We start from the raw sequence: 25,652 nt of genomic DNA, 5'->3' as shown, positions 1-25,652 counted from the left end.
GATTGAACAAGCACACCTTTAATGTGGGGCATTAGCAGCAGGGACAAGGAACAACAACCTGGCCCAGCTGCAAACAAAGCTCCAGTAAACATGGTAGACTAGGGTATTAGCTTACAGTCCCTCTAACAGCTGTGTCACAAAAGATTAGAATGAATGAATGGCTACATGAAATGTTACCAAAGGATGGTGATAAAAAAAGATTCCGAGCATGCCTCTCTAATCACATAAGAGTGATGGTTCTGAGTAAAGAGATCAAGTCGTAAAATCTCTCCTGCCTGTAGATTTCTATTTAAGCGTTGAAATACATGAAGACTGTCCGTCTGTGGCTGTGTGGGTGTATACAGTGTTATCAGAACTGGAAGAATGGAAATGAGTTTGTTGGTTGAATTATCGTGGATGTGAGAAGATTCTGCACTGCCAAAACAAATGAATAAATTGAGGATATTAAGAAATCAATGCAGGAAGCCCTATTAAAAGTTGAACCATTTATTATTAACCTTTATTAATTGCCATTTAAATGCAAGTCTTACTTATTTGTTTCTGTTAACTGTCTTCGAGTGACAGGAACATGTGATTTTACATTGTTACAGCTTTGATTTTGTTCCATGTGTCTTTTGGCAAAATATAAGTAATTGTTTTACTTTCTGACTTGTATTGCATTATAAAGAATGAGACTTTTATAATTGCATCAGTCTGGTGAACATAAGCATGTGGTTGAAGATGCTCTCCATATTTTGTTATTGAGAAATGTGGATCATTCATGCTTGATAACTTCAGTAACTTTATATTCACATTATATGGTTATATCGATTCCAATATCAATTCGACACGACACACCTCATCCGAACTCCAACTTTTCCGCCCAAGCCCTCAGTCATTTATCAACTTTCTGAAAACACCTTTTTACAAACTGCCTGAAAAGAGTTGTTGTTTATGACTATCTGTGCTACACTCCTCTGCATCAGTAGTTATTTTATGTTCATTAGCATATGCAATATTGTATTCCCTGTAGTCCCTGCATGGGCTCCCAGTTTATCCAGGGCACTGTACGTCTAAATAGTTAACGTGTTTTAAAGGCAGATCGGTAAGAGCCAACAAATAGTTTGATTAAAGTCGGTGTCATCTGTTGACATCCAGCCCCACCTTTTGCAGCAGAACTTGTAGGTAGACCTGCTTGGCATTCAACAGTGCCCGTCTGTGTACATAATGCTAGACAACCTCTGTTCAATAAAACCCTCATTTCTCTCTGATGGCTTCTGGCCCACACTCCTACAGAGATGCACGTACACATTCAAACACTCATCCGACATCTTCCAGCCAAACATGGAATACATGACATCGTTGCTGTCCTGATTTGACAGAAGCTGCTGTAAACTGTTCTAGAGGATGACTGACTGAAACGGCGACGGGCAAAAATGGAGGAAGACTTAAAGGTGGAGTCTGCAATTTTGTTGTCAATATATTTTTGTCAAAATCAGTGATTATCTTGTCCCGATCCACGACCTGTCAGTGCTGTGTGTGCGCTGGAAATAAATCTGGTGTTAATACACAGGCTAAGTTCTGTAAACAGGCATGTTGCTAGCTATGGTGGGTTCCCCTGGTTTACAAAAACATTGTTTACATACAAATTTACAGAACCTTGGCTTTTTAGATTAGTTTTCTTTTTTTAGCACACACACACACACACTACAAAAAGGTAGCAGATTTTGAGGAGATATTCACTGGTTTTGACATAAAGTGATTTTGACAACAAGCATGCTCAATATTCACTGACTCCATCTTTAAAAGTTAAGATGAAGAGAGAAGAGAAACGAAAAATGTGTTAAAAATAAGGATTGGAGAAAATTTACTGGGGAAGGAGGTCGGCTTTAGAAAGAAGAAAATTGTAAGGAAGGTTTTGCCAGTCAGGACAAAAACGGCCACATGAATTGTTACCAGAGGGTACATTTCTTCAACTCATTCAAGTTCCTAGTGACTGCAATCAATGCATAAAAGAAAGAAAGAAAGATTAGCACCGGATATTCATTCTGCGGAAATGGAGAAAGCCCACCACTTCAGAACACTTCTCCCTCCACAATAATTAAACAGCAATCTGTATTGTGGAATGTGGTCCAATCGATCCCCCCAGTGGTGTGTCTTTTGTGGCTGGACTTTATATTTCAGAATTCTAGTGATTTAATGTTCAGCTCAAACTTTAATATTTCATTAAATGAGCAAAGAATCCTGGCACTGGAGTGAGATAATCACACTTATTCTCAAAAGCAATTATTTCAGGAATATTCAAGCTGTCATTATCTCACAAAATAGAGAAGAATAAGAGATCGTTGCGCTTCCATCAGAAAATTACACTTTATATTGGAAAACTGAAAGAAAAGAACACGTTGATTTGTTTCAAAAACTTCAATTGATTTTAGCAGGAGAACATTTTGAGGGATTAATGCTATGTTTTGATGATGACTTCTTGTTCTGTAGTGTATCCTGTGGGTACTTTAAAGACTTTGAATCAATTGACTTAATTGCCCAAAAACTCTGAAAGTGGAAACGAGAAGCTAAAGAGAAAGTTGTCGGTGCTTAGTGACGCCGCCCCCGCTGTGCTCTTTTTCCCTTCTACATAATGAGAGGCCGTGAACACTACTGTGATATTATCAACTCAATTAACCCAAGTTGTGAATGCCGGCTCATTGTCACAGAGACCAATGCCTGGTATATTGTTTGTATTTGATATGTATATATATACCGCATAGGAATATTACATTGCTTGTTTGGTTTCTAGGGATGAGAGAGTGCAAACCGGAACCGGCAAGGCAGACGGTGAAGGGAGTCAAGGAAATGTGTTTCATTAAGAAGCTTGAAGCTTGATCTCTCTCTCTCTCTCTCTCTCTCTCTCTCTCTCTCTCTCTCTCTCTCTCTCTCTCTCTCTCTCTCTCTCTCTCTCTCTCTCTCTGTTCCCTCATTAGAAGAGAAAGCCCGTGTGGCCCCCATAGCTCTTTACAGTACATTCCAAACGCCGTCATTAGCATTTGTATTCATAGCCTCTATAAAGCTCACTCCAATTCAAAACTCAATAAAATTAGCTTTGTTCTCAGGCACAGTCCCCTGAGGTTATTATCAGCGCCATTAGCAGGAAGCACAACATAAGCTTGTATGTTTTGGTCACGGCTGAGCTAATTTTGGTCGGGAATATTTAGGGTTTGGCCAAATAATGCACCCTGCCTCCTCCATATAGGCTACGGGGCGTTTGACAGATAGTGACAGAGTACGAGGCTACACGGACAACGGGATTAGCCAGACGTCATGTCCTCTCCAGGCAAGAGAAAGTAAGATATGTTCAAAAAAGAAAGTGGCCCCTCGTATCTGTAATTTACACACAGAGCTATCAACAGCATCCGGGCAGGGGCCAGCGGTATTTAAGCGGGCTGCCATCAGTCACACTGTCACGCTGTCAGGAACTGTATTTGGAAATGGCCTGCCAGAGCACTAATAGGCTGTGCAGCCGGGCTATCCGCCGGCATGCTAAGTGTCCTCAAGGCAGCATTAGCCATCTGCATGGGGCCATAATGCCCCTTATAGCTTAATTAAGTCTTCCTGGGTATATGCGGGCGTCTAATTTACTGCTCTCTCTCTCTCTCTCTCTCTCTCTCTCTCTCTCTCTCTCTCTCTCTGTCTCTCTCTCTCTCTCTCTCTCTCTCTCTCTCTCTCTCTCTCTCTCTCTCTCTCTATCCTGTGCATTTTAACAACAGTAATTCTTCCCTTTGGTTCTATCCTCCGGTGGGTTCAGTCAGTGTAGGCACCGGGCTTGTTTCTCATCGCCGGTCGTGATTATCCCAAGTTGCAATTTTCTGAGAGAGACAAAAAGAGAGATCAAAACAAGGAGGTTGGGGTTATTTATTTTTATTTCTAGAAGGCTGTGTTTTTCATTTTTTTCTTGTTTAGTTTTTCTGTCTTTTTCGCTCAATTATACACGTCCCTGCCTGCCTTACAGCTAGACTGATACGGGAGTATATATTGAGGCCAATACAAATGATATTTGTTTGACATAAACAAATACTTGCTTTTACAGGGATCCCCTGGACAAACTATGTAATCGTGACAATGTATCTAAAATTCCTTAACCTTATTACTCTGTTAGTTTAATTCTGCTTTTCTTGCTACTTTCTCATTACTATTTGACCAACATATTGGCTTATATTGATATTAGGGCTGTACCTGACCAATTTTTCCATTATTTATTCACGTGCTGTCCACAGGTCCAAAAAGTAGGAAATCCTCACATTGGAGAATCTGGAAACATCAAATAAAGGAATTAGCAGGCGAATGATTGGCAATATTGTTCCCCGTTTATTTTGTTAACGACATGAATCATGATCAATATCGATGGATCATGTCGATGTATCTAAATTAGATTATCAAGGCAGCAATTATGCTTAAAGCTGGGGTGTATGATTTCTGATTGGTCAGAGTTAACATGAGCTGTACACTTTGACCAATCAGAGCGAGGCTCCGATTCTCTGTTCTTATTGGCTGTTGGGACTGTCCTTTCACTTTGGCACGACTTTGTTGGTGAAGAGCGTGTCAGGGAGAGACCATAGGGGAGGGACCAAAGAGAACCAGTGGAGCGGTTGAGGTATTTGGATTCGAATCTATATCCCAACTGCCATTTTCTCCCCAAATCCTCCACCCCACCTTTAAGTGTTTATATTTAAACTGAATTTGAAGCAACCGTAACATTTTTAATATTTTTGATTAATGTTTCTGGCCAACTGATAAATGTAAATCCATTACTGCATCACGGTTTAGCAATATTGTTTTTGGTGTACAATATCTTCTGAAGGAAATCTCTTGTTCTTTAGCTGCTCAATTCTCCACTATATTCACCAGCTAGTCGCTTATACTTTGAGTGTGAAGCAAGCAAAACAGAACAGCTGTGGGCCATAAAAGCAAAACAATGGCCTCCGCAGAGCCATATTACTTCCTTCAGCGGGTGGGAACTGTAGAGTCGGGTGATAACTCAGTACAAGCGTCTGGCTTCAGATTAATCAGTCAGTTGATACATTGCTGTTATCATAAAAATATCAATTATAGCTGCTGGAAGCCAGGACATGTCTACCCTGCTTTGCATTGGGTAAAATATGGATACTATTATCTCAACTGACAAAAAAAGAATAAGATGTAAAGTACATCTAATCTAAAAGAACAAAATATGCAGATTATGAAGTAATGAACATGTCAGCATGCAATCCCAGTGACACCACATTATATATATACACAGTATATTATTATTGTGAAAAACCACATGCTGATGTATTGATTGGAATGTAGCCTGCATACATTAAGAAGCGAGAAGCTTGCGTCTCCTGCTCAAAAAACTGTGGCCTAACCGCCTCCGAGCTGTGTAGATAACCCTCATTTACTCCAGCGCAGTAGCCGTGTGTCCGGAGCAGGAGTCATGGCATCTTCAAGTGGGAATGTTTGTTTCTGTGGGCACGAGGCAGTGTTGCAGAGAAAGAGCAACCCTCCCTGGACGAATAGCTCACACAGTGTATGCATGTTGTCTGTATTTTAGACACATTCTCTCCTGCCATGCCATACACACAACATCTCTGCCTTTCCTCGCTCGGGGCCTGCAGCTTGCTATGTATGTCAGTCAGGCTTTACTTTGATGCTAAGCCTGTCCATTCTGTAATTTGCTGTTGTGTGTTTTGTTTATATATATTCTGCTGGCTTGCCTTACCTCACCCTTTTCCACCCACTCTGTCAATTTGGCTTGAGAGTCTTTTATTCGCTCCAGCATAGGGCCAGGGTCCAGCACCGTGCAGCACTGCTGGCTTATTCTAATCAAAGCGCTCCAGAAATGGGAGAGGGGTCCTCGTAATATGCTCAGGCTTTTATCAGGGGCATGCCAATTCACCCACTGCTGACTTTGGCATTTCCACCGCCTATAATGTTAAAGAGTGGGGAAAAGTTTTAGGACGGGAAAAAAACAACAACTGAGGGCTTAATATTTAATCTCACTAAGAGTATTCAGAGCTCACAGTGCACAATAACAAACATACAAGCGATTGTCAGGCCAACAGGTTATGTAATAAATCAATAATTTAATTAATGAGGAGAGAATAAATCACTGCAGGTCCTGATTTAATAGTCAGTAATGGTACTTCTTACTCCTGGTCGCGGCTGAGTGCTCCCAAACTGCCCCACCAACTCTTGATTTGCTAATACTGCAATTACAGCCTCTTTGCCAATTGTGTTCAATCAATTGAGAGACAGGAGTTGATTATTTGGCTGATTTTACCCCTACAAAAAAAACTTTGGATTCAACTAACTTGCTCCGGTGCTTTTCTCCCAAGTATACAGCATTTGACAACACGATCCTATAATGATACTAAAAGAATGATCTATGCTCACCATCCTGAATTAGGATCGTTATACAATTTTTTTTAAAAGTGTTATACTGCTGCCACTGCAATGACTGACATATCTTCCTAACCCGTGGAGGTGAGGAGGGAAAAAAAAGTAATTTTCCATCTTCTCACCCATTCTATCACATCCCTCGTCATTTTCAGTTATCAGCACCTTGCTCCGGCTTCTCTCTCCCGACTTCCACATCGCGGTAGAGAATTGCTTGGCTCCTGCTTGTGCCTTTTTCCCAAGCAGCTATAACCATAAAAAGATTACATTCTATGAACGCTGCTTTTCCCCTGCTGTTGTATAGCTATTTCTATATAATAAAAAAAAGAGCATACAAATGATAAAAATGTGTTGGTGTCCATATTCCCATGTCCTCACTTTCATTCTATCACTATATTGCTATATACTGTAGGCTTGTGTGATGTTTGTGAGTGGCAGGGGGCTTGACTGTATAGGTGCTGGAGGGGATGGACTTACTTATTGATAATTGATACGAACTGAATAGCTTGAGAGTGCTGCCGTGGCAATATAAATCGTACTCGGAGGCTGACACAGTACAGGACCTGTGAGCTTACCGTCAATCTCATCCACCGGCGAATAGTTTGAGCTGTGGTTCTCCAGGGGTCAGAGGCATCTGTTCAGTCAATGAATAATAAATTGCCGGCCAGTGTTGAGCAGTGTTGGGGGTTCCTGATCTAAAGCTAAACGTATCTCAAATGTCTCCTTCCCCTCCTGCTGATTTCCCCTTTGAATAGTTTTTTTTAATTTTTTATTAGACATCAGTCTTCTCTATACTCACTTGTCTGGCTCAACCTCTTGAGCCTACATTACACATTCTCCGCTGTAGCAGAGCGGTGCCCACATAAGTCACTTATGTGATTCTAGTGTACTGTTGAACACTAGGGATGAGTATAGTTACGATTTTATTTATACCGATGTTGCTACACGATCTATTATGGGTATACTCTTATTGATAGTAGCTACTATCTATAATTTGCTGTTCAAAATAAAGACATGACAGGAAAAAGTATGGGTTTGACTGGGATGTCTGACTTCTGCTCTCCACTGACGAAGCTGTCTGCGCTGCTTGATTAATGTTGTCTAAAGGATTGTTTAGGTACATCAGTTCAAAAGTGCTCTTAAAGGTGAAGTAAGCGGTTTATTTATGTTAATATAAGTGTTAAATCGCTCTTTATTCATACAGTGATCACTTACATGTGCGCGTTTCATAAAGCCGATCTCTCAGTGAGCTGCTCTGCATGTAATCGGCAAAAAAAACTTATTGGAGGATCCCGAAATTTTTATCCAATCACAAGAGAGAACGTTACAAACCGAAACCCGTCTCACTCATGGTCTCACTGCCGGTGCACGCCAGAGCAACAGATGGGTGAATGTTTATGCGCCTACAATGGCGGAGGAGGTAAAAATCCTTCCCAATGTTTTTAATGGTTTTCATCATGTTTTATCACACTTATTCATCATGTTTTATCACACTTATGGATCTGAGATGATGCTAGATAACTCGCTGCTTGAAGACCGCAGTGCATTAATGTGGTGACGTAGGGACAAGCGAGGGGACTGCTAACTGCAGTAACTGACAGGGAGTTAGCTAAAATAACCATTCCGCTTACAGCACCTGTAACTGATGCTAAATGTGTTATGAGTTAGAAACTACAGAATTATTTTATTATGATAACAAGTGTTACCTTGACTTGATGGGGTGGAGAGAGTTGCATTTTTAGTTTTTTTGCCCAGCTAATCACATGTTGTATGTGTTACTTTTCCAGGTGAATGGGGTTATATTTTGAAATAGAAAACTTGGATAAAAGTGGTACATTTACAAGAAAAAGGCATATATCTCGTGTCTGAGATTTAGGTCAAAAATGTAAAATAAAAGATACATGTATAAATCAGTTGTTTTTCTCTTCAAGGAGCCACATTGCTTCACTTTTTCAGGTTGGATCAATCTCATCACAACACAGATGCGGCCTCATGCCGTGTATTATGCCTGCAGTGGGTGACCTAATCAACTATAGTTTGAGTTTCCTTTAACAATTTAATCCAAGTGAATTTCCATTTTTTTTTTCGAAGAATTTCTGAATGTCTTAATGAGTGCAGTAGTGTGGTGTAGTGGTTGGCAAAGTTACCTCAGCAGATTTGCTAAAAAGGGGGAAAAAATTTGACTTGCCATAAGGATAGACTTTAATTGGACAATTTTGGCTACCGTCATCAGGACCATTATTGCTGCATGGACCCACATGGGGAAATTATTACAAGTCGACACTGCAACTGAACCTTACATGTTTCATAACTCATAATTGTGTCCGTGACTCACTGACACACAAATAAGAAATGATCGAAAAAGAAATTGATTTGTTGTAGGCTACCATATATATAATATATCATATTAGGGTAGCGATATGTGGAACAGCTCAAATAAGTAGGACACTAGTTTAACACACCTCAGGCTTAACTAGCTATAGTTCGGTTTGGCCTTTATGCTTAAATCACACATTCTAGTGTCTAGTAGTTGGAATCTATGAATGTATTGTTCATTAAAAGGCCACCAATGCATTTCCATTAGATGATGGATTCATAAAAATATCATAAATGGTAAACATAGGCAAACAGAATCAACCACAAGTTGAAGATGACTGACAGATGAATCTGTAGCGGCCTCCTCTGGAACAGTATACTGAGCATGATGCAGCTGTAAACGGCTTGTCTGTAGAAATGCTGTCCTGTTTGCATGTGTGAATTTAAAATAGATAAATGCAGGGGAAGTAAATGCATTCAAACCACTGTATTTAATCCCAAAAGGTTTCAAAAAGGGAATGTGTAGTGCTATTGGTGGCCGCCCAAATTGCAGTTTTCAGGAATGAAATGTTCTAAAGGAAACTGAAAGACACATTTAAAAAGTGTTTTCAAACATCCTCCATGGCCACTCACCAGATCTCAGAAGTGTTGTACCTTTGAATCCAATAGGGATGCAGCGATTACCCAAACTCACCGTTAATGGTGCTTCAAAATGTCTCTCTTTTGTTGCCATAAGCGTTCAGTTACCATTCATGCTGTTAGCATTTACGTTTAGGATGGATTGGCACCAGTTTTAGTTTAAGACCTTAGAAGTTACAGCAGTTATACACTAAATTTGAATTAGTTCTTTAGCTTTAAGGGATTAAAGACGTTAGCCTGTGTGTTTTTGTGGATATACCTGTTCCTTTTTATTTAACCTTTATTTACCCAGGCAAGCAAATTAAGAACAAAATTCTTATTTTCAAGTGCAGCCTGAAGGGGAAGGGGGAGGGGAGTGCTAAAAGTGAAAACAAGGTTATATATATATTACACTTTTACAAAAATATATAAAATACACTTTAAAAAATTCAATATAATACAATACAATAAAATAAACAGTTAATCAATAGTGTATGACAAGAAGGGCTACTAACAGGTGCAGGAGTCAACTAAGATTTTATGCAGATTTAGTTTGAAGACAGAGAGAGAGGTGAAGACAGAAAGTTTAAGGGTGTTTTGAAGGGTGTACCAGTCAAAGGCTGCAGCGAACCGGAAGGCACTGCGTCCAAAGACAGTGCGGACAGTGGGGATGGAGAGGTTGATGAAAGCACTGGACCTTAGATTACGGGCAGGGTGGGAGAGGTGTAGAAGAGAAGAGAGGTAGAGAGGTGTTATGCCGAGAATGGATTTGTAGATGATTCCTATTTTTATTTTACCAAAAAAGGACATTTACTTAAGTAAATGTTTAAAACCAACCTACTTGATTCATATGTGTTATCATTAGATAAACAATGGCTGTGGGAAGAAACCCTGAAGTGTTGTTTCAGAAAACAGTAAGTCAGTATTTCTTAATTTCATTTTACTGAAACTGCAAAAACCTGGTTCTAGGCAAAGCTATAGTAATTATTTAAAGTAGATTATTTATAATGTAATAAATTAAATACATTGGCATGGAGAACAGTAATTCACACCGTGGGTTTTAATTAAGTTAATGTTAATCCTATACTAATAAAAAAACTAATGTTGGAACAAAATACAGTAAATAATGCTTGTCGGACTATACATCTAAGTGTGATGAAATAAATGACTGCATTATAATCATGAAACCGTGATGTTTCCCTTAGACTATCAACACACTATCTGTATCAATAATCGTTGCATCCTACTGCCATATCGGTGTTTGTCCTTGAGCTTGCAGACATCAACATGCTATAACTATTCTCTAAACATGCTTCTATATAGGTTAAGTGCTTTACCTTACATGTCATTCATCCACAACAATATCAGCCCCCACACACACTCCACCAAAGGCTGCGCAGAAGTGTAATGGCCTTTTATCGATTCTTCCTTCTCTTGCCATCTTTCTTCTATTTTCCTGCTCTCCCCTCTGCACCACCATGAGAGGTTGTTAAGATAAGCTGTGGCGTGAGGAGAGAGCAATTGCCTTTGTTATTTATTTTTTTGAGCAACGATGTTTGTGTATGTGACTGTGTGACTGTGTGTGTGTGTGTGTATGTGTGTGTGTGTGTGTGTGTGTGTGTGTGTGTGTGTGTGTGTGTGTGTGCCAGGGCAAATAATACTAGGTATTTGAGGGCATGGGTGTTGCTGTTGTAAATTAGGCCCCATGCATTCAAACCATTTATTTATTTATTATTTATTATTATTCTTTCGGACAATTCCACACAATACACAATTATCTCTTTCACATCATACATCATACTTTGTGTTGTCCGAAGGGTGACGGAAGAAGCCAAAGGCTTATCAGGTACCACCACCATCAACCCCCCTTTGTATCTCCAGGAGGGTATTAGGCATCCATGCTATGCTCGGTAAGTAAGCTGAATTCATAGAAAAGGGGACCGCCTTTTGTGCCTCATGCGTCACTCCAGCTCCTTTTGGCTAAATTATCCATTATTTCCAGGCAAGAAGATTGTTGTGTTTGCGATGGTGTTCATTATATTCCAGCTCACTCAATATTCAGTTTCTTTGTGGCACACAAACAGTCTCCATGATGCCGAAGCTCATTAAGACCATCTCTCTTTTCATTGTGGTGTTCCAGTGTTAACGGCTCATTAAGTGAAAACACACAGTGCCCATCACATGTAGAAGCATAGATAGAACTCTTTTGAGGTAACATTTGTCACCAGAGACTGTATTTGTCTCATCGTGTTAATATCATCATTTATTATACTATCTATGGATAATATGAGCGAATATGTTCATTGTCATTCGATGGAGGAATGGAGCATGGGAGTTGATGTGAAGGTCTCAGATGGAGAGAGTTGGCTTTAATGCATGCAGTGTACGTGGATATAATGTGTAGTTTCAAATGAAAGTTGAGAGATGGAAAGCTAGGTATACTTTCTGTGTTTTCCTTCATTTGTCCAACCTTCCAACATATGGATTAACTTGAACACGTTAGCATATACGCCCAGAAATTGGTATCATGAAACCTTGAAATGAATTTGAAGCCTAATGATTTTGCATTGACTGTACTTGCAAGAAAGCACGTAAATGGCTCACTTTTACCAGAACACCAGAATATCTTTTTTATATATATTTTATATATATTTTATAATATATATTTTTCCCCCTGCCTACAAATGATGAATTGTGTGCACTGGATCCAAACTAAATTTGACAGAAGCAAGGTCACCCACACCGCTAAAAGTATGTGAATTTGTGAGAGAAGCTTTTGATTACCTTCACACCATTTCAGTTCAAGGTGAAAATAATTTAAAAATGCGTTGAAAAGCCCAAGATTGGATGCCAATGTTTTTTTTCAAAAAGACCCTGAATAGGTGCATAAATAAAAAGCTAAGGTGGACAGTGTCAGTCCTCTCTTTCTCTCTCTGAGACCGTGCTTTGAGCAAGTCCTGCTTTATTTAACTCTTTTTTCTTTCCTTTCCGCGGTAATGGACTAGAAAGGTGGTGGATGAATAAATAAATTGGTCGTCTTTTTAATTCACGGGTAAGGAAAAGTTTCAGACAGTTTTGTGAGAGTTTTACTCTAAATAAAGAAAACAAAATAGACTCTTTATTTTCTACTCTCCAAAGGGTGTTGATAATCTGGACGAAATAACTTCTAAACAGTTGTCAGAGAGAGCTATAATAAAAACAGACAAATATGACTTGCTAGAGACAAATAGACAATGCCCTTAATCATAGGCTTTGAATTCCTTAATATACTGTTGAGCAACACATTAAATATTCCTCTCAAAAGGAGCACAAGTGCAAAGAAACAAAGCAAACAGAGAGGCACCAGTGTTGATGAACAAAGAGTTGTCTGCAGAACAGTTTTCCTTTATCTTCCGAGGGTTTAGGCCTCTAAGTAGTCTTTCATTGAAACTAAGCTGTGATGAGCAGGACCCGCCGGTACATGAACAACCAACACACTGAGAGTTCAAGGATTACCAGACGTTGTCTTAATTGATCTCATTATCTTCTCCCTGCTTCTCTGAAAAGCCTTCCATTCTCTGGTGAATCTCGTAATATCTCTCGAACGAATGCAATTTGACCCAAAGTATTCCTGCCATAGTTTTCATTTTTTCTACATGGGGTGAGTTCTGGTGAAAAGCTGTGAAAGACTCGATTGTGATCCTAATTCACTGTATGCCATTTGTTAAAGAGGAAGGCCACCATTTTACACATCAAAATGTGCTACAAGCGTTTTTTAAATATTTCTGACACATTCAAATTTTTTCTCTGATGTTCATAAATGACATGTGACAGCAAACAAGACCATCTGTGCAAAGAATGTATTTTTATATAGTTTTTCTTAATCCCTTTGTCATGGGTACGCTCACCCAACTATATCTACAGCTGGTGTAGTAAAACACTACTGCTTTTGTCCAAAGGGGGTGCTAGAATGAACAGAAACTGAAAGTTCCTCAGAGCACCTTTAAAGTCTGTTTTCAGGTCCCGGAGTGTACTACTGCATATGTGAAATATTATAAAGTTGTTCATGGGAGCATCCCAAATGTTTGGAGTTGACCACTAGAAGTTTGAAAATGATCTTGGTGTTGAAATGAAGTGAGTTTACCAGACCTTCTGCTTGAGACTAGCAGTTTGAGGCTGCATTAGCCACTGTATAAAACACCTGCATATCTGACCCAACTTTCAGCGGTTGATTGCATTGTGGGTAAAGCAGGCACAAGGTTTTGGAAGAAGGAAGAAGAATGCATGGAGTAAAAAATATATTTTATTTAACCAATCATTGAGAGAGTCAGACAATTTTGTATAAACATGTAACATGTGGTTTATAGCAGACACATGCTGTTCGAACAGGTAGCAGATTGTGAGGAGATTTTTACTTATTTTGACAACAGGTGTTCTCCAGAATCACTGACTCCACCTTTAAACACATTTTAAAATGAAACATTGAAAATAAAGAGAGCCCAACAGTACTACTGACAAACACTGTTTAATGTTCTACGGCCCAGAAAACAAAAGCTTTTACTAAAGGCCCAACACTATGAAAATATGAAAATACCCCCCACCAGCTTTAATAAGTCTGACTTATTTTTCTCAAAAAACTACAAAAGATAATGTGTACGTCAAGAAAATGACAGAAAGCTATACTGTTAATTTTGTGGAAATGCGCTGTCAATTGAGCTCTTAATGAAAAAAGAGCAACAGGGATTCAGCTGGGAGAACTGTGTTGTAGTTGTTTCCGCAATGTCTGCAAGTTGAAAACAAATTCCAGCAGGAACAGTTCTAATCTAGGCTAAACAAGTCCTGAGGGAATCTGAATGCACTGACATGAAACTGACCTCAATCTCCTCTTCTTAGTCCTCAGCAAGACAGTAAACAAGTATATTTCCCATATAATGTCAAAAAAAACACTGTAGGGCGGCTGGTTGTCTCACATTGCTGGGTTTTTAATCAATTCAAGTTTTTAATTAAATAGTTTTGACTTAATTTGTCCGGTGAATAATCAATATAATGCAATGTAATGTATTTAGACCTCCCAGATTGCACACAGCAACTATGGCTTCACATTTTCAGTCAAGTATGTGGAATATCACTAAATGCATTGTATGGCAATGTATCGTGATATGACAAACCTTAACTATAGTGCTGTCCGAAGATAGAAGTTACTCTTCCAATTGGAGTTAATAACAAAATTGGAAGACTTAGGACAGATCAGATCACTTGTAGGGCGCCAGATCAGTAATACATTTAGTGGGACCTTATAAGAATAATATCCGTATTGACCTGATTCATGTAGTGTAAACAATGTGTTGTCAACGTGGCCGAGGGGGCCAATTGTTTACCTACATTTGATATTACTAGAGAGAGAGGAGTCATCTCACAGGCTTCGAGATAGACACGGAGAAGTAGGAGATCGGTCTAACAGGGTACTTTATTGAAGGGTTGACACAACAGGATATCAGCTTAGTAGACAACTTCTACTATAAACACAAAGGTACTTATTCATTACAATAGTTCAGATCTTATCTCACCCTGCCCTACTCATCTAGCCTTAACTTTGGGGGTAGGGAGCTCCCCCAGCAGTCTTCATTCCTCGGGCATAGAAGCCGCCCCCCGCGGCACAAAGGCAAAGGCCAAGGCCACGATCTAGTGAAGGCGGTTGGTTAAATACACTATCTGTCTGGGTGTGTGTGTGTGTCTGTGTACGTGTGCATGTGTGTGTGTGTCTGTGTGAATGTGTGTGTGTGTGCAAGTGTGTGTGTGTGTGAGTGTCTGTGTGAGTGTGTGTGTGAGTGAGTCTGTGTGTGTGTGTGTGTGTGCATGTGTGTGTGTGTGTGTGAGTGAGAGTGTGCGTGTATGTGTGTCTGTGGGTGACTGTGTGAGTGTGTGTGTGTGTGGGGTGGGGGTGTGTGTGTGTGTGACAGATCTTATATCAAGCCTTATTAGCAATAGTGTGCTTTTAATAGAAGCCAGGTCTTGCAATCGTGTTCCTATATTCTGCTGTGTCTGCAACAGTTGTTGTTGTTGCAGTTCGTGTCCTAAACTCTGATCAACACAAAGTTCTGTGTTGACTTCTTTTAATATAAGATAACATAAATATGTTGGAAATTCCTACATTCACCTTAAAAGTTCAGATATGACATTCTCAAGTTGTTAGTCCCAAGTTACTATGTTGTTAGCACTAATACTTCTTTCTGTTTTTTTTCCCCATGCAGGACTCCGAGCTCCTCAACACGGCTGTCCTCACTGGGCGAACAGTCGCCGTGCCAGTGAAGGTGGTCACTGTAGGAACAGATGGGGCGGTGTCTGATGTAACAGAGTCAGTGGAGTGCAGGTCAACAGATGAACAGGTTATCAAGGTTCGTGGGGCATGTGTGTGTTTTTTCCAGCAGCATACTTTTTTTATTTTACCTTTTACCAATTTGTGCTCACTCTCTTCTGCCTCATGGTTATATTGCAGTGGTATGTGGGTGGGTGAACAAAAAGGTAATTGTAGTTGTGAAGTGGTAGGCGCTCATTACTCTAGGAAGCGGATGCTGACATTCCCCCCAGCAAAACAGAGCCTGGCTTTATCATTTGGGAAAATGGTGTGCCAGAAATTGAGCCTCTCCTCGGGTCAAAGATCAGATCACAGACAAAAGAAAAAGAATCAGCAAAAATTAGGTTTCATCTGAGAAAAAATCTGTCTTTGTTGTAGATGCAGTAGGAAGGAAGCATGTTTTGTACATGTGCTTGTACAGAACTTCCTCCATAGATTCCTCAGTTCATCAAAGAAAGTAGTCTATTTTGGACACATGAAGGCACACAGTCATAGAGGCAGCATATTTCTGGATGTCTGATTCTGAATGCCATTTTTCTTTATTGACTGTGCATTTTTTCAATGTAGTAATAAAATATTAAGAGGACATTTATTGATACATCAAAGGCCGCAATACCATAAGTGTGTGTGACAGTTGACTTGGCAAACCAGTTTTATATGATAAGATAAATTAATAGTGATTTTATGCTATGATTAAATACTGAAAAATATGAGCATTGAGGGCAACTCGTTTAAAAAAATACATTTTAAAAAGTCTACCCACTAAGCCTGTTCTTGTTTTTGATCAATTTGTAGCCTCGGAGGTGCACTTTCTCATCTGATATGGAGGAGCGAAAAATACAAGAAAACAGCGGCTACATTTTACATTTATTCTCAATGTTGCTTAAAAAGAATTGCGTTGATGCAACCATAATTCCCCTATGCTAGTTTCACCTGCTTCCAGATATTGCTGATATGTCATTGCAATACATGTACATTATGTATTGAAGAGTATAGTATGAAATCAGTCATTTCCTGCATTAAAAAGAAAAAGAAAAATAGCTTTCTCAAAAGCCATTGGCAAGGTGCCACTTGCCAATAACATAACTTGACAAACAAAGGTGATACAATATTCACAGTGATTGATTTCCTTTTTCAAGCAAGTTTCAAATCTCTACAAGTTGATTTTAATTGGCTCTCTGAAAGCTTGGGTGGTCAGTCTAAAACCTTATTGAATGCTTTGGGAAAGGTTACACAGGAATTATAGTCAGGCAAAGAAATAAAATAAAGTAGTCACCAGTATAATACGGCCAGTTTAGGTAAAAGGTGGAGAAGGAGCTTATTACCGTGGCAACAATTGATTTAATACTGGCCCTTCACCATGTCCCCATTGTATTATCACAAGGAGAAACAAGATGGAAAAATGAAGTGAGAGAAATGTTTCTTATTGTCAGTATGTGTAAGAGAATGCGAATAGTGTTACATGAGTTTGTGCTATATTGAGGAGGTGATTGTGTGTGTTTCGTGTAGCAAACATGCATATCAGAGAGGAAAGACGAGGCAGATGTCTCAAAGGGTTTAATTATCTACTGAAGTAGAAGCACACAGTGTGACGCTGACCTCGGTAGCGCACTCCCCTGCCCAACACACTGGTTGGGGAACAGTAAGCGGTACCCCTCCCCTCTCCACCCTATTTTCTCTAAATAAAAATTCTAAATAAAAACACTTATTAATCAGGCAGATCTGGATTTTCCTCCTTCACCGCTTCTCTGAAACTTTAAGTGTTAGGTGATTTACATTTTCCCGAAATGTTTAGGATTATATGGATTTTTCTTTAGTTTTTTGTTTTTTATCAGTAGTACATTAGTCAAAAATGTATTTCTTGGTTCCATCTTTGAAATTGTTGCATGTTATCATTTTGATAATCCATACATTCGTTCCTTGAACCACATTTGTTTTTGTATCACTAGATCAAGTTTGCTTACAGAAATCACACAAAAATGAACCATGTCCATTAATTGATTAACAAGATGTTTCATCATTTGATACAATTGTTTTGCAGCAATTCACTTCTTCCAGCTTTTCAAAGTTAATATTTAGTGGTTTTCCAAGTCTTCTTTGATAGTTAATCAAATATATTTTGTTTTTGGAGTGTTTTTGGCATCTTCCTTTTGTTTGTTTTTTACTTTTTGTATTTTCTATCACATCGTTGCCTGGTTATTGTCGTGGTGAGCAGGGACTGCTTGGAAAAATGCCTGTTTTTGCATTCAAGTAAGCCTTAAACACATTAATGAGAAGTAAAGAGCTTTGTTTTGGGAAAACCAAACACTCAAAATATGGTTAGGATGAGATTTTTTTTCATTTTCTTTCATTTCCCTCATTTTAAAAGCGGCCATGGGGCCATGATCATTAACACAAAGACAACAGCAAGTTTAAAAAAAATAAACTTTACAAAGGCAGAGAGATACTAAATATCCGTCAAAGCAAATCTGACAGAATTGTTGTGGATAAATTCCCTTCCCTGTCCTGTTGAAATGCCCTCCTCCTCTACACATGATGTAGTGCAGCGTAGCAGAACATACACACACACACACACCTGTGTCTATTAGCTGATCCGTGCTGGTGAGCTTGAATAAAGCCTCTTCCTGCATTATCATGAAGCATACAGTATTCTCTACAGTAAGCAAGTGAGGCCAGGAATAAGCACAAATCAGGGGGGCCTTGCTGCTTTCGATTGGCCTTCAAGTCACATCCATGCTTTGCGCCTGGGCAGAACAAATATAGTTAGAATATTTAAAAAAGTGAAAGAGAATGGGCCGCAGGGGAGTGCTATTGTGTTCATCAAACATAACACACTTTGAAAGTGAGGGATTACGACACATCCTCCCCGAGGTCTTCATTTCTAAAAGGCAGATTAGAAAGGCTACTAGTAATATGAAGCTGAAGAAAACAGAATCAAAACAAGCCAGTCTTCTATAATTCATCTGTTTTTGTCGTTCTAGATATTTCTTTATACCACTGAACCTATAACGAGGATATATTACTTATTAAGTCTTTACTTATGCCCAGTGCCCTCAATATCAGTTAAGACAATTTATTTTCGGGGAACGAAAGAAATAGAAACCTCCTTAAGAAAATGACGAGAGCAGAAATGTATGAAATGTCCCAGCAGCACAGAACACTGTGTGTCAAATGCTAGTCTCTCAGGAGCTGGACATTTAATCAGTTTGAGTCAGTTATCATTTCAGTCATAAAGCCACCCATGTGTGCAGCACTCTGAATTGGATTCTGTGGTGTCCTTATCTGTGTTTGTGCATGTCACTCTGGATAAACTTCAAGCCTGCGTGATTAGCAACAATACACCGTTTCCATGGAGAGGTGACATTGATTTGTTCGCGGGTGTATGATACACTTAATGGCGGATAACAGTGGCAACAGAGCTCAGTCAAGTGCTTTATGTTTCAGGAAGCACGGAATATGTCACCTACCAGAGATCTCAATTATATCTCTGTAATGGTCGTCTCTTATTACGGTACATGAGCTAAAGATGGAGCTAGAATGTACAAACAGAGTGGGTCAAAATCGGAGATTTAAACGTTAGAAGGGGGGGTTGAAGTTAATTGATTTTGGCATCGGAGTGAGAGAAAATGAACACTGGAAAAGGAAGAAAAAATAGAGCTGTGGCTTTAGAGACTATTGAAGACTGAAGTGGATTCTTTCAGCGCTCTCTCTCTCTCTCTCTCTCTCTCTCTCTCTCTCTCTCTCTCTCTCTCTCTCTCTCTCTCTCTCTCTCTCTCTCTCTCTCTCTCTTGGATGCATTGCCTTTTAAAACACTGCATTTGAGTGTTTTTTGTGTAGGCTATGTGGTGTATGTGTTTCTGGTACAAACATTTTTAAACTATTCCTTTAACTAATATGAGGCCCATTGTTGCACAGAACATTTTCATAAACGCTATTTTTAATTGAAGCTAATCGTGTCGATCGTGTTCAAAATAACCGTGAGTTCATGTAAGAATTAATCGTTTGACTTTGACGTTAAGTGAAATAATGCTGCGCTACATCAGTCTGATATTGATGTTCAACAATTAAACACAGACGCAATTAGATGGATATTGTTTTCAAATGACGAGCAGAACATTTCACAGATGGTTTCATTATGAATCTGTATTCGATTGAAGAAACTGATAATCTGAACAGAAAAGTCCAGGCAAAATGTAAAATCTTACGTCACTTTGCTTTACAGATAGATTGAACAACATAGGGCATACAGTAATGATGCAGTCGACTGACGGCGAGCAGGAAATGGTGGGAGAGAAAGCAAGAATGAGGGGGCACTGGAGAGAACTGACAGACATAGCAAGCTGTCAGTTGTGTTGCTCAAAGATAAGAGCTGGGTCTGACATCATTTGAAAGTAAAGCTGCCAAGTTATATGCAAAGACGTGGAGGCAGATGACAGTCTTCCTGTGGCTGCTCTCTTATAAAGAGGCAACTGTCACTCCTATAAGGACGTGTGCCTGGAAATTACCGGCTATGCCAATCAAGCTTATGATGGTGTTTGAGATGGAAAAGACTTGAAAAGCGAGCGATTACAAACACATTTTAATGACAGATTGTTAAATAGATTTTGGTCCTCAAGGGAGGGGGGGGAGGATATTTGATGAGATTGAGGGTGCTTTGAATATAGTGGCACACACTTCTGATGTTCCTCCTATATCACTTCTCTGGGCTGGTGATGCATCTGAGGAAAACCCGCGCTAACTGATTGGAGTCGTGCTTCATCCAGCCAGTCATAATTTAGTTTGAGTGAGTGATTTGTTCTCCGGTTGGATAAAGCATGGCTTTGTGTGCCTTTTTCTCTCTCCGCTCCATCTGTTAAGTTGGACCAAAGTCACATTACTGGAAAAACAAATTACCCTGCACGCACATGGATACAAAATGCATCTACACACACTGAAATACACACACACACACACACACACACACACACACACACACAAACACACACACAAACACATACACATACACACACACACACACAACCTGACACTAGAGATTTTCTTTTAACTAATGCCACGTCTCTCCACACTCCCAAGTTCTTAGAAGAGGCTGTTAACCGAAAAAGAACAGAGGATAATCTTTCCTCAAAGCGGTCCAGATGACAACATTCCACCAATTCTTCCATTATAGATTTTTTTAGAAACACTATATTTCTGCCTCATTACTTTTGTCATCTTTTGTCCACGTTTTCAGTCTAAAATGTATTCTGTTTCTTTTTCTGTCAAGTCCTTTTGTCTGCCTCTAAACCTGCCGCCACTCTAACATTTTGCCCTTTTTTTTGTCTGCAGGTGGCGGAGCGGTGCGACTATGTGTACGTCAATGGGAAGGAGACCAGAGGAAAGAGCAGGGTCATGATCAACTTCACCTACAGTTTTCTGAGTGCCCAGCTCCAGATGAGTGTATGGATGCCCCGTCTGCCTTTGCTCATCGATGTGGCAGATCCCGAGCTCAGCCAGATTAAGGGCTGGAGGGTCCCAATTAGTACGGGCAACAGAAGGTGAGACCTGAATGTCTATTGCCACTTTTGAATTGAACACTGCAGCACTACATCAGCAGCTTTGAAGGCAGTTTAAAAAAAACTTGAGTTAAACTTAAACTCAAATTAATTTAAAAATAGGGGGTCGCTCGTGGCAGTTCTCTGCAAGTATTCCCCTCTTTGCTCCATCTCAACTGTCTCTCCAAAAATCTGTCTAATAAAAAAAATGCCAAAATATTATCTTAAAAAAAATATATAGGCTATTTAAAAAAATATATATAATAATAATTAACTCCTAAACAAGCTAATCTAGGGGTGTGCAGCTCTATCCAGTGAGTAACAATCTTAAATCACAACTTGGCCATTTAAAAGAGGTTCAAGGACATATATCTATATCTTCAATTGACCTGAGAGGTTTTTTAACAATTCCTTTATGAATCCTAATTCTTCACTTCCACCACTTGTAAACAATTGGGAGCTACAATAAATTGGCTTTGTTGTGTTGGTGCATATATTGGGAGGAATAAAATGCAGGTGCAGCTGCAGAGTTTTCATAATGAGTGTCTAATAATTCATTGGACTGGTCTCCCAAAAGCTGCTCGACTCTGCTGAATAAGTAATCAGCAATAATGTTGAGCATTTCAGAGAGTGCACAAAATTCCTCAGGTTTCTCAATGACTTGTGCGGCGCATCGTGAGTTGTAGAAAAGGCAGCTGTCATAACATTTTTCAAATAAGTGATTTTTCTTCAAATATGAATAGGGCTGATTAAGAGAGAAACAACTCTATACAAATCTCTGTGGAACATTAATTTAAATTCTATAATAGATATTTGTATTCATATTAAATTTGTGAAGACATGAAGTGGTTTTTAACGTATAAAGGAATACAAATTTTCCTCGTTCCTCCTTCACCAGTGCATTACATGCATGCACAATGTATGCTGTAAAATTAAAACATCAATTACATGATGTCGCAGTCGGCATAAAAACATGCTTTTTAAAGTGTCAAATAATGACACGGGGAAGGCACACATAAATTCAAACATTGCTGACATTGACCTTTGAGATTGTGTCGGTGTGCACGTTATATCAGATTTCGATAAGGCCAAACAAAAAAGTAACAGTAAATGTTATAAATGTTGCTGTTATAACTTTAATGTGCATTCAACTTTTGTCCAGAAAACATCTTTCCATAATACATTTCATGTGAAAAAGCCATTGCAGTGTCCTTTCCTATTGGCCTAAACCCCACAGGGTGGCACTCTAACACAAATACCCCCCCTTAGCCTAGTCACTTTCCGTGCCTGGTCACTTCAATCATGTCTGTCAAGTGCATCACCGCATTGTAGACTGCACGGGATGAAGGAGTTTGTGCATATTTTTGAAAGCGTTGAAAACATAAAAAGTAAAAAGCAAAAAAAATAATAATAATTGGCATAGGTTTATCAATGTCTGCATGTTTCTACCTCATCACATTTACATAAGCGCGTAAGCCAACTCATTTCACTCCGACAAATTAGCTGACCTGCCACTCACTGCTGCAAACATGACCTGACCCCGTGTTCCTGTTGCCAACCACAAATGTCACCTTGGGTTTAGATTGCTGTTCCTCCACTGAAGTGTAGTGTAGGGCTATTGGAAGGGATGGAGAATAGAGGTCAGGAACTAAAGCCAAGCCATTGGGCCACAGCGTGTTAACCTGTCAGCCCTTTTCTCTTGCCTGACCTGCCATGCCTCATTAAACCTAATGGAAACTGTCACTGTCACTCCCCCCCTGGCCACCTGACTGTTAAGAGAGAGGGAGAATAAAGGTGGGAGAGAGAGAGAGAGAAAGAGAGGAGCTGGACAATACATAACAGGAAAGTCAAGTTAGAAATCGATGTGGAAAATATAGAGTGAGAGCCAGGCAGAGAAATTACAAGGACAATGTCACAAAACAGCAATATAGACCTGCTATGTCTAAATGACGCAAGAGTCATGTCCTGTAAATGCTTGATTGCCATATAAGGTGTTTCTCTTCATTGTCGACATTGTTGACACTTTGGAGCGAATCCGTGTCCCCAAGGCCACATTTAGCCCATCACTGCAGCTCCCAGAGCCCAGCCACGAGACCGACATATTACAACAAGTTATCGTTTACTATGAAGCATTATAGTAGCAGAGGGAGCCGTTTATGTTGTCTATGAGTAGTTGGTATGTATTTTAGGGTAGAAATGGGAACTATAACTTTTGGTAGGCATAGTAAATTCCAGTTAATCATGGAGCAAGACAAACTGCTAAGAAAAATACAATGCAGGAGAGCAGTATGGATTCAAATGGACCCTTAATGCAGCCAAGTAGAATATCATACATTCTGAATTTGTACTGCAGAAATGTATTGACTTTTTTAGTGTTATAAAGTACCGTAAAACTTGAATCAAACATCCAGGTGCAATTTAAAGTTTGCCCAGCAATGGCTTTGTTATAAATGTTAGGTCCATGGTGGCAAACCATTTGCCCTCTTTCAGTACTCTTTGCAGGATTTCTCAAATGTTTCCAATTAAAGGGGTGCTTTCTCTTTCATTCCTACCTTCCTTTCGTATGTTAATGTGTTAAAAGGTCTTATACACCTGACTTAAATAGGACGAGAAGAAGGAAGACTAAACACAAATGTGACACACAATTCCCCTCACTGGGTTTGCAAACATTAATTTGTTACGAAACATAACCCGAGATGGCTCTATCTGCAAAGTGTTCGCCGTGGGCCAAATATATGGCAGACAGTGAGCAAAATATCAGTTGCCCTTTTAAAGAAAATGAGAAAGTGAGCAAGGCAGCGTATTGTCTCTGCAAGCTGTTTTTAATGGATTTCTGTGAAAACACTGGGAGCCCCATGAATTTCAGGAGGGTGGGAACAACCTGCAGCAGAGCAGACAGTGGAGGCTTCGACTGCAGTAAATATAAGCAGAGGGTTTAGACTGTATGGGCACTAATGATGATAAGAAAAAAATGAATTACAGTGAATTTTGATAGGAGGAAGTAGAATTATATTGGCGATAACCTTCAAAGTATCTTTCTCTCTCTTTAGGGCTTTGAGACACAAAAAGCTGTCAGTACTTTTTTTACCACTGAAAAAACCCTGAAGTACGTGTGTGTGTGTGTGTGTGTGTGTGTGCGTGTGTGTGTGTGTGTGTGTTCGTGATTGCGTGCGTGTGTGCGTGCGTGGGTGGGTGCTGCCTCTACAGTCCTCACTGTTCCAAGTAATTGATCCGTGCTACAGTCCCATTGCTCATCTGTCCTTCCCCCCCCTCCCCCAATTTCTGTAGGTATGAGAGGGTCACTGATGACAAGGATGAAGACAGTGCTGGAGAGGCCAGGACAGAGAACAGTTGTGTGGCCCAATACCAGAGCACCACAGTGCGTGTCCTCACACACTTTGTGGTGGACACCGGAGAAGTGAAAGGAGCCCCAGAAGAGGACGGCCAGCAGAACTTCCTGTTGGGTAGTGACTGGCAGGTGGAGGTGACACAACTGGTCAAGGATTTCCTGAAGGTGGCCGACCCGAAGGTGGCGCAAATGATAGAGGGCCAAGTTCTAATAGGACAGAGCCCTGGGACCACCAAACTACAGGTTGGTTGTGTGTGTGTGTGTGTGTGTGTGTGTGTGTGTGTGTGTGTGTGTGTGTGTGTGTGTGTGTGTGTGTGTTTTGATAACCCGATAAGCAGACAGCATTGCCATTTAATTTCACTTTCATAATACAGTCTGACGTCATGTTAACGTAAGTCATTTTCTGTTTGGGTAGTTGGAGAGAGGTAGTTTATTTAGCTACAACCAAATGCGTCAGATCGCGTGCATGTAATTCTTCTCTCGTTAATTTTTCTGACCCTGACACAGTACGATGACATCCCAATAGTTAGTCCATGTCCACACGTACACACGTAATTTTGGAAATGTTTTTTTTTACTCTTTCGTTTGCAAGAACATTCCTGTTCCCACAAGCACGGCTTTACAAAAGCATGCAAATAAAATAAAAATAGAATGGAAGTAAGCAGCATATGCAGAGAATGTGGAGTAAAACAGTACAGTTTCGGCAATGGAAAGAAAGAGCAGTAACAAAAATAGCGACATTGATTGCAACCTGGTACAAAGACCTAATCCGATCATGAGCTAACAGAGAAACAGGTCTTCGTGGCACATCTGATACAAACGTACACCTTTGCAGTATCTCTCTCTCTCAATCTCTCTATCTCTCTCTCCCTCTCTCTTTCACAGGAGAAACACTCAAAAATCTATTTATCTAAGACTACAAACATGTCCTTGCTCAAGTCAGCACATGCGCCTCACTGTAAACCCACATCAATCTGACATCTACAAGATAACAGAACACATTTGACACAACACATTGTCGAAGCAATGGGCTGCTATAATACTCTCCTTTTTATTTATCAATTGAAGAGCTGTGTTCACTGCAAGAGCGATTATG

General features: G+C 39.8%; 1 protein-coding gene across 1 annotated transcript in view; it reads left to right on the top strand.

Moving 5' to 3' along the window:
- LOC307265248 (transmembrane protein 132C) overlaps positions 1-25,652 on the top strand; it is a gene marked incomplete at its 5' end in the record, with an annotated part of 130,711 nt that overhangs the window by 99,592 nt on the left and 5,467 nt on the right. Inside the window, 3 exons of the mRNA XM_080046900.1 lie at positions 15,573-15,716; positions 21,002-21,210; positions 24,496-24,799. Of these exons, the coding sequence (XP_079903026.1) occupies positions 15,573-15,716; positions 21,002-21,210; positions 24,496-24,799 (657 nt within the window). The remainder of the gene's footprint in view (positions 1-15,572; positions 15,717-21,001; positions 21,211-24,495; positions 24,800-25,652) is intronic.

The sequence above is a fragment of the Ammodytes marinus genome, assembly GCF_949987685.1.
Source record: "Ammodytes marinus genome assembly, chromosome: 18".
Classification (NCBI taxonomy): Eukaryota; Metazoa; Chordata; class Actinopteri; order Uranoscopiformes; family Ammodytidae; genus Ammodytes; species Ammodytes marinus.
Note: the sequence above shows the minus strand (reverse complement) of the source record. Positions and strands in the feature narration are given on the sequence as shown.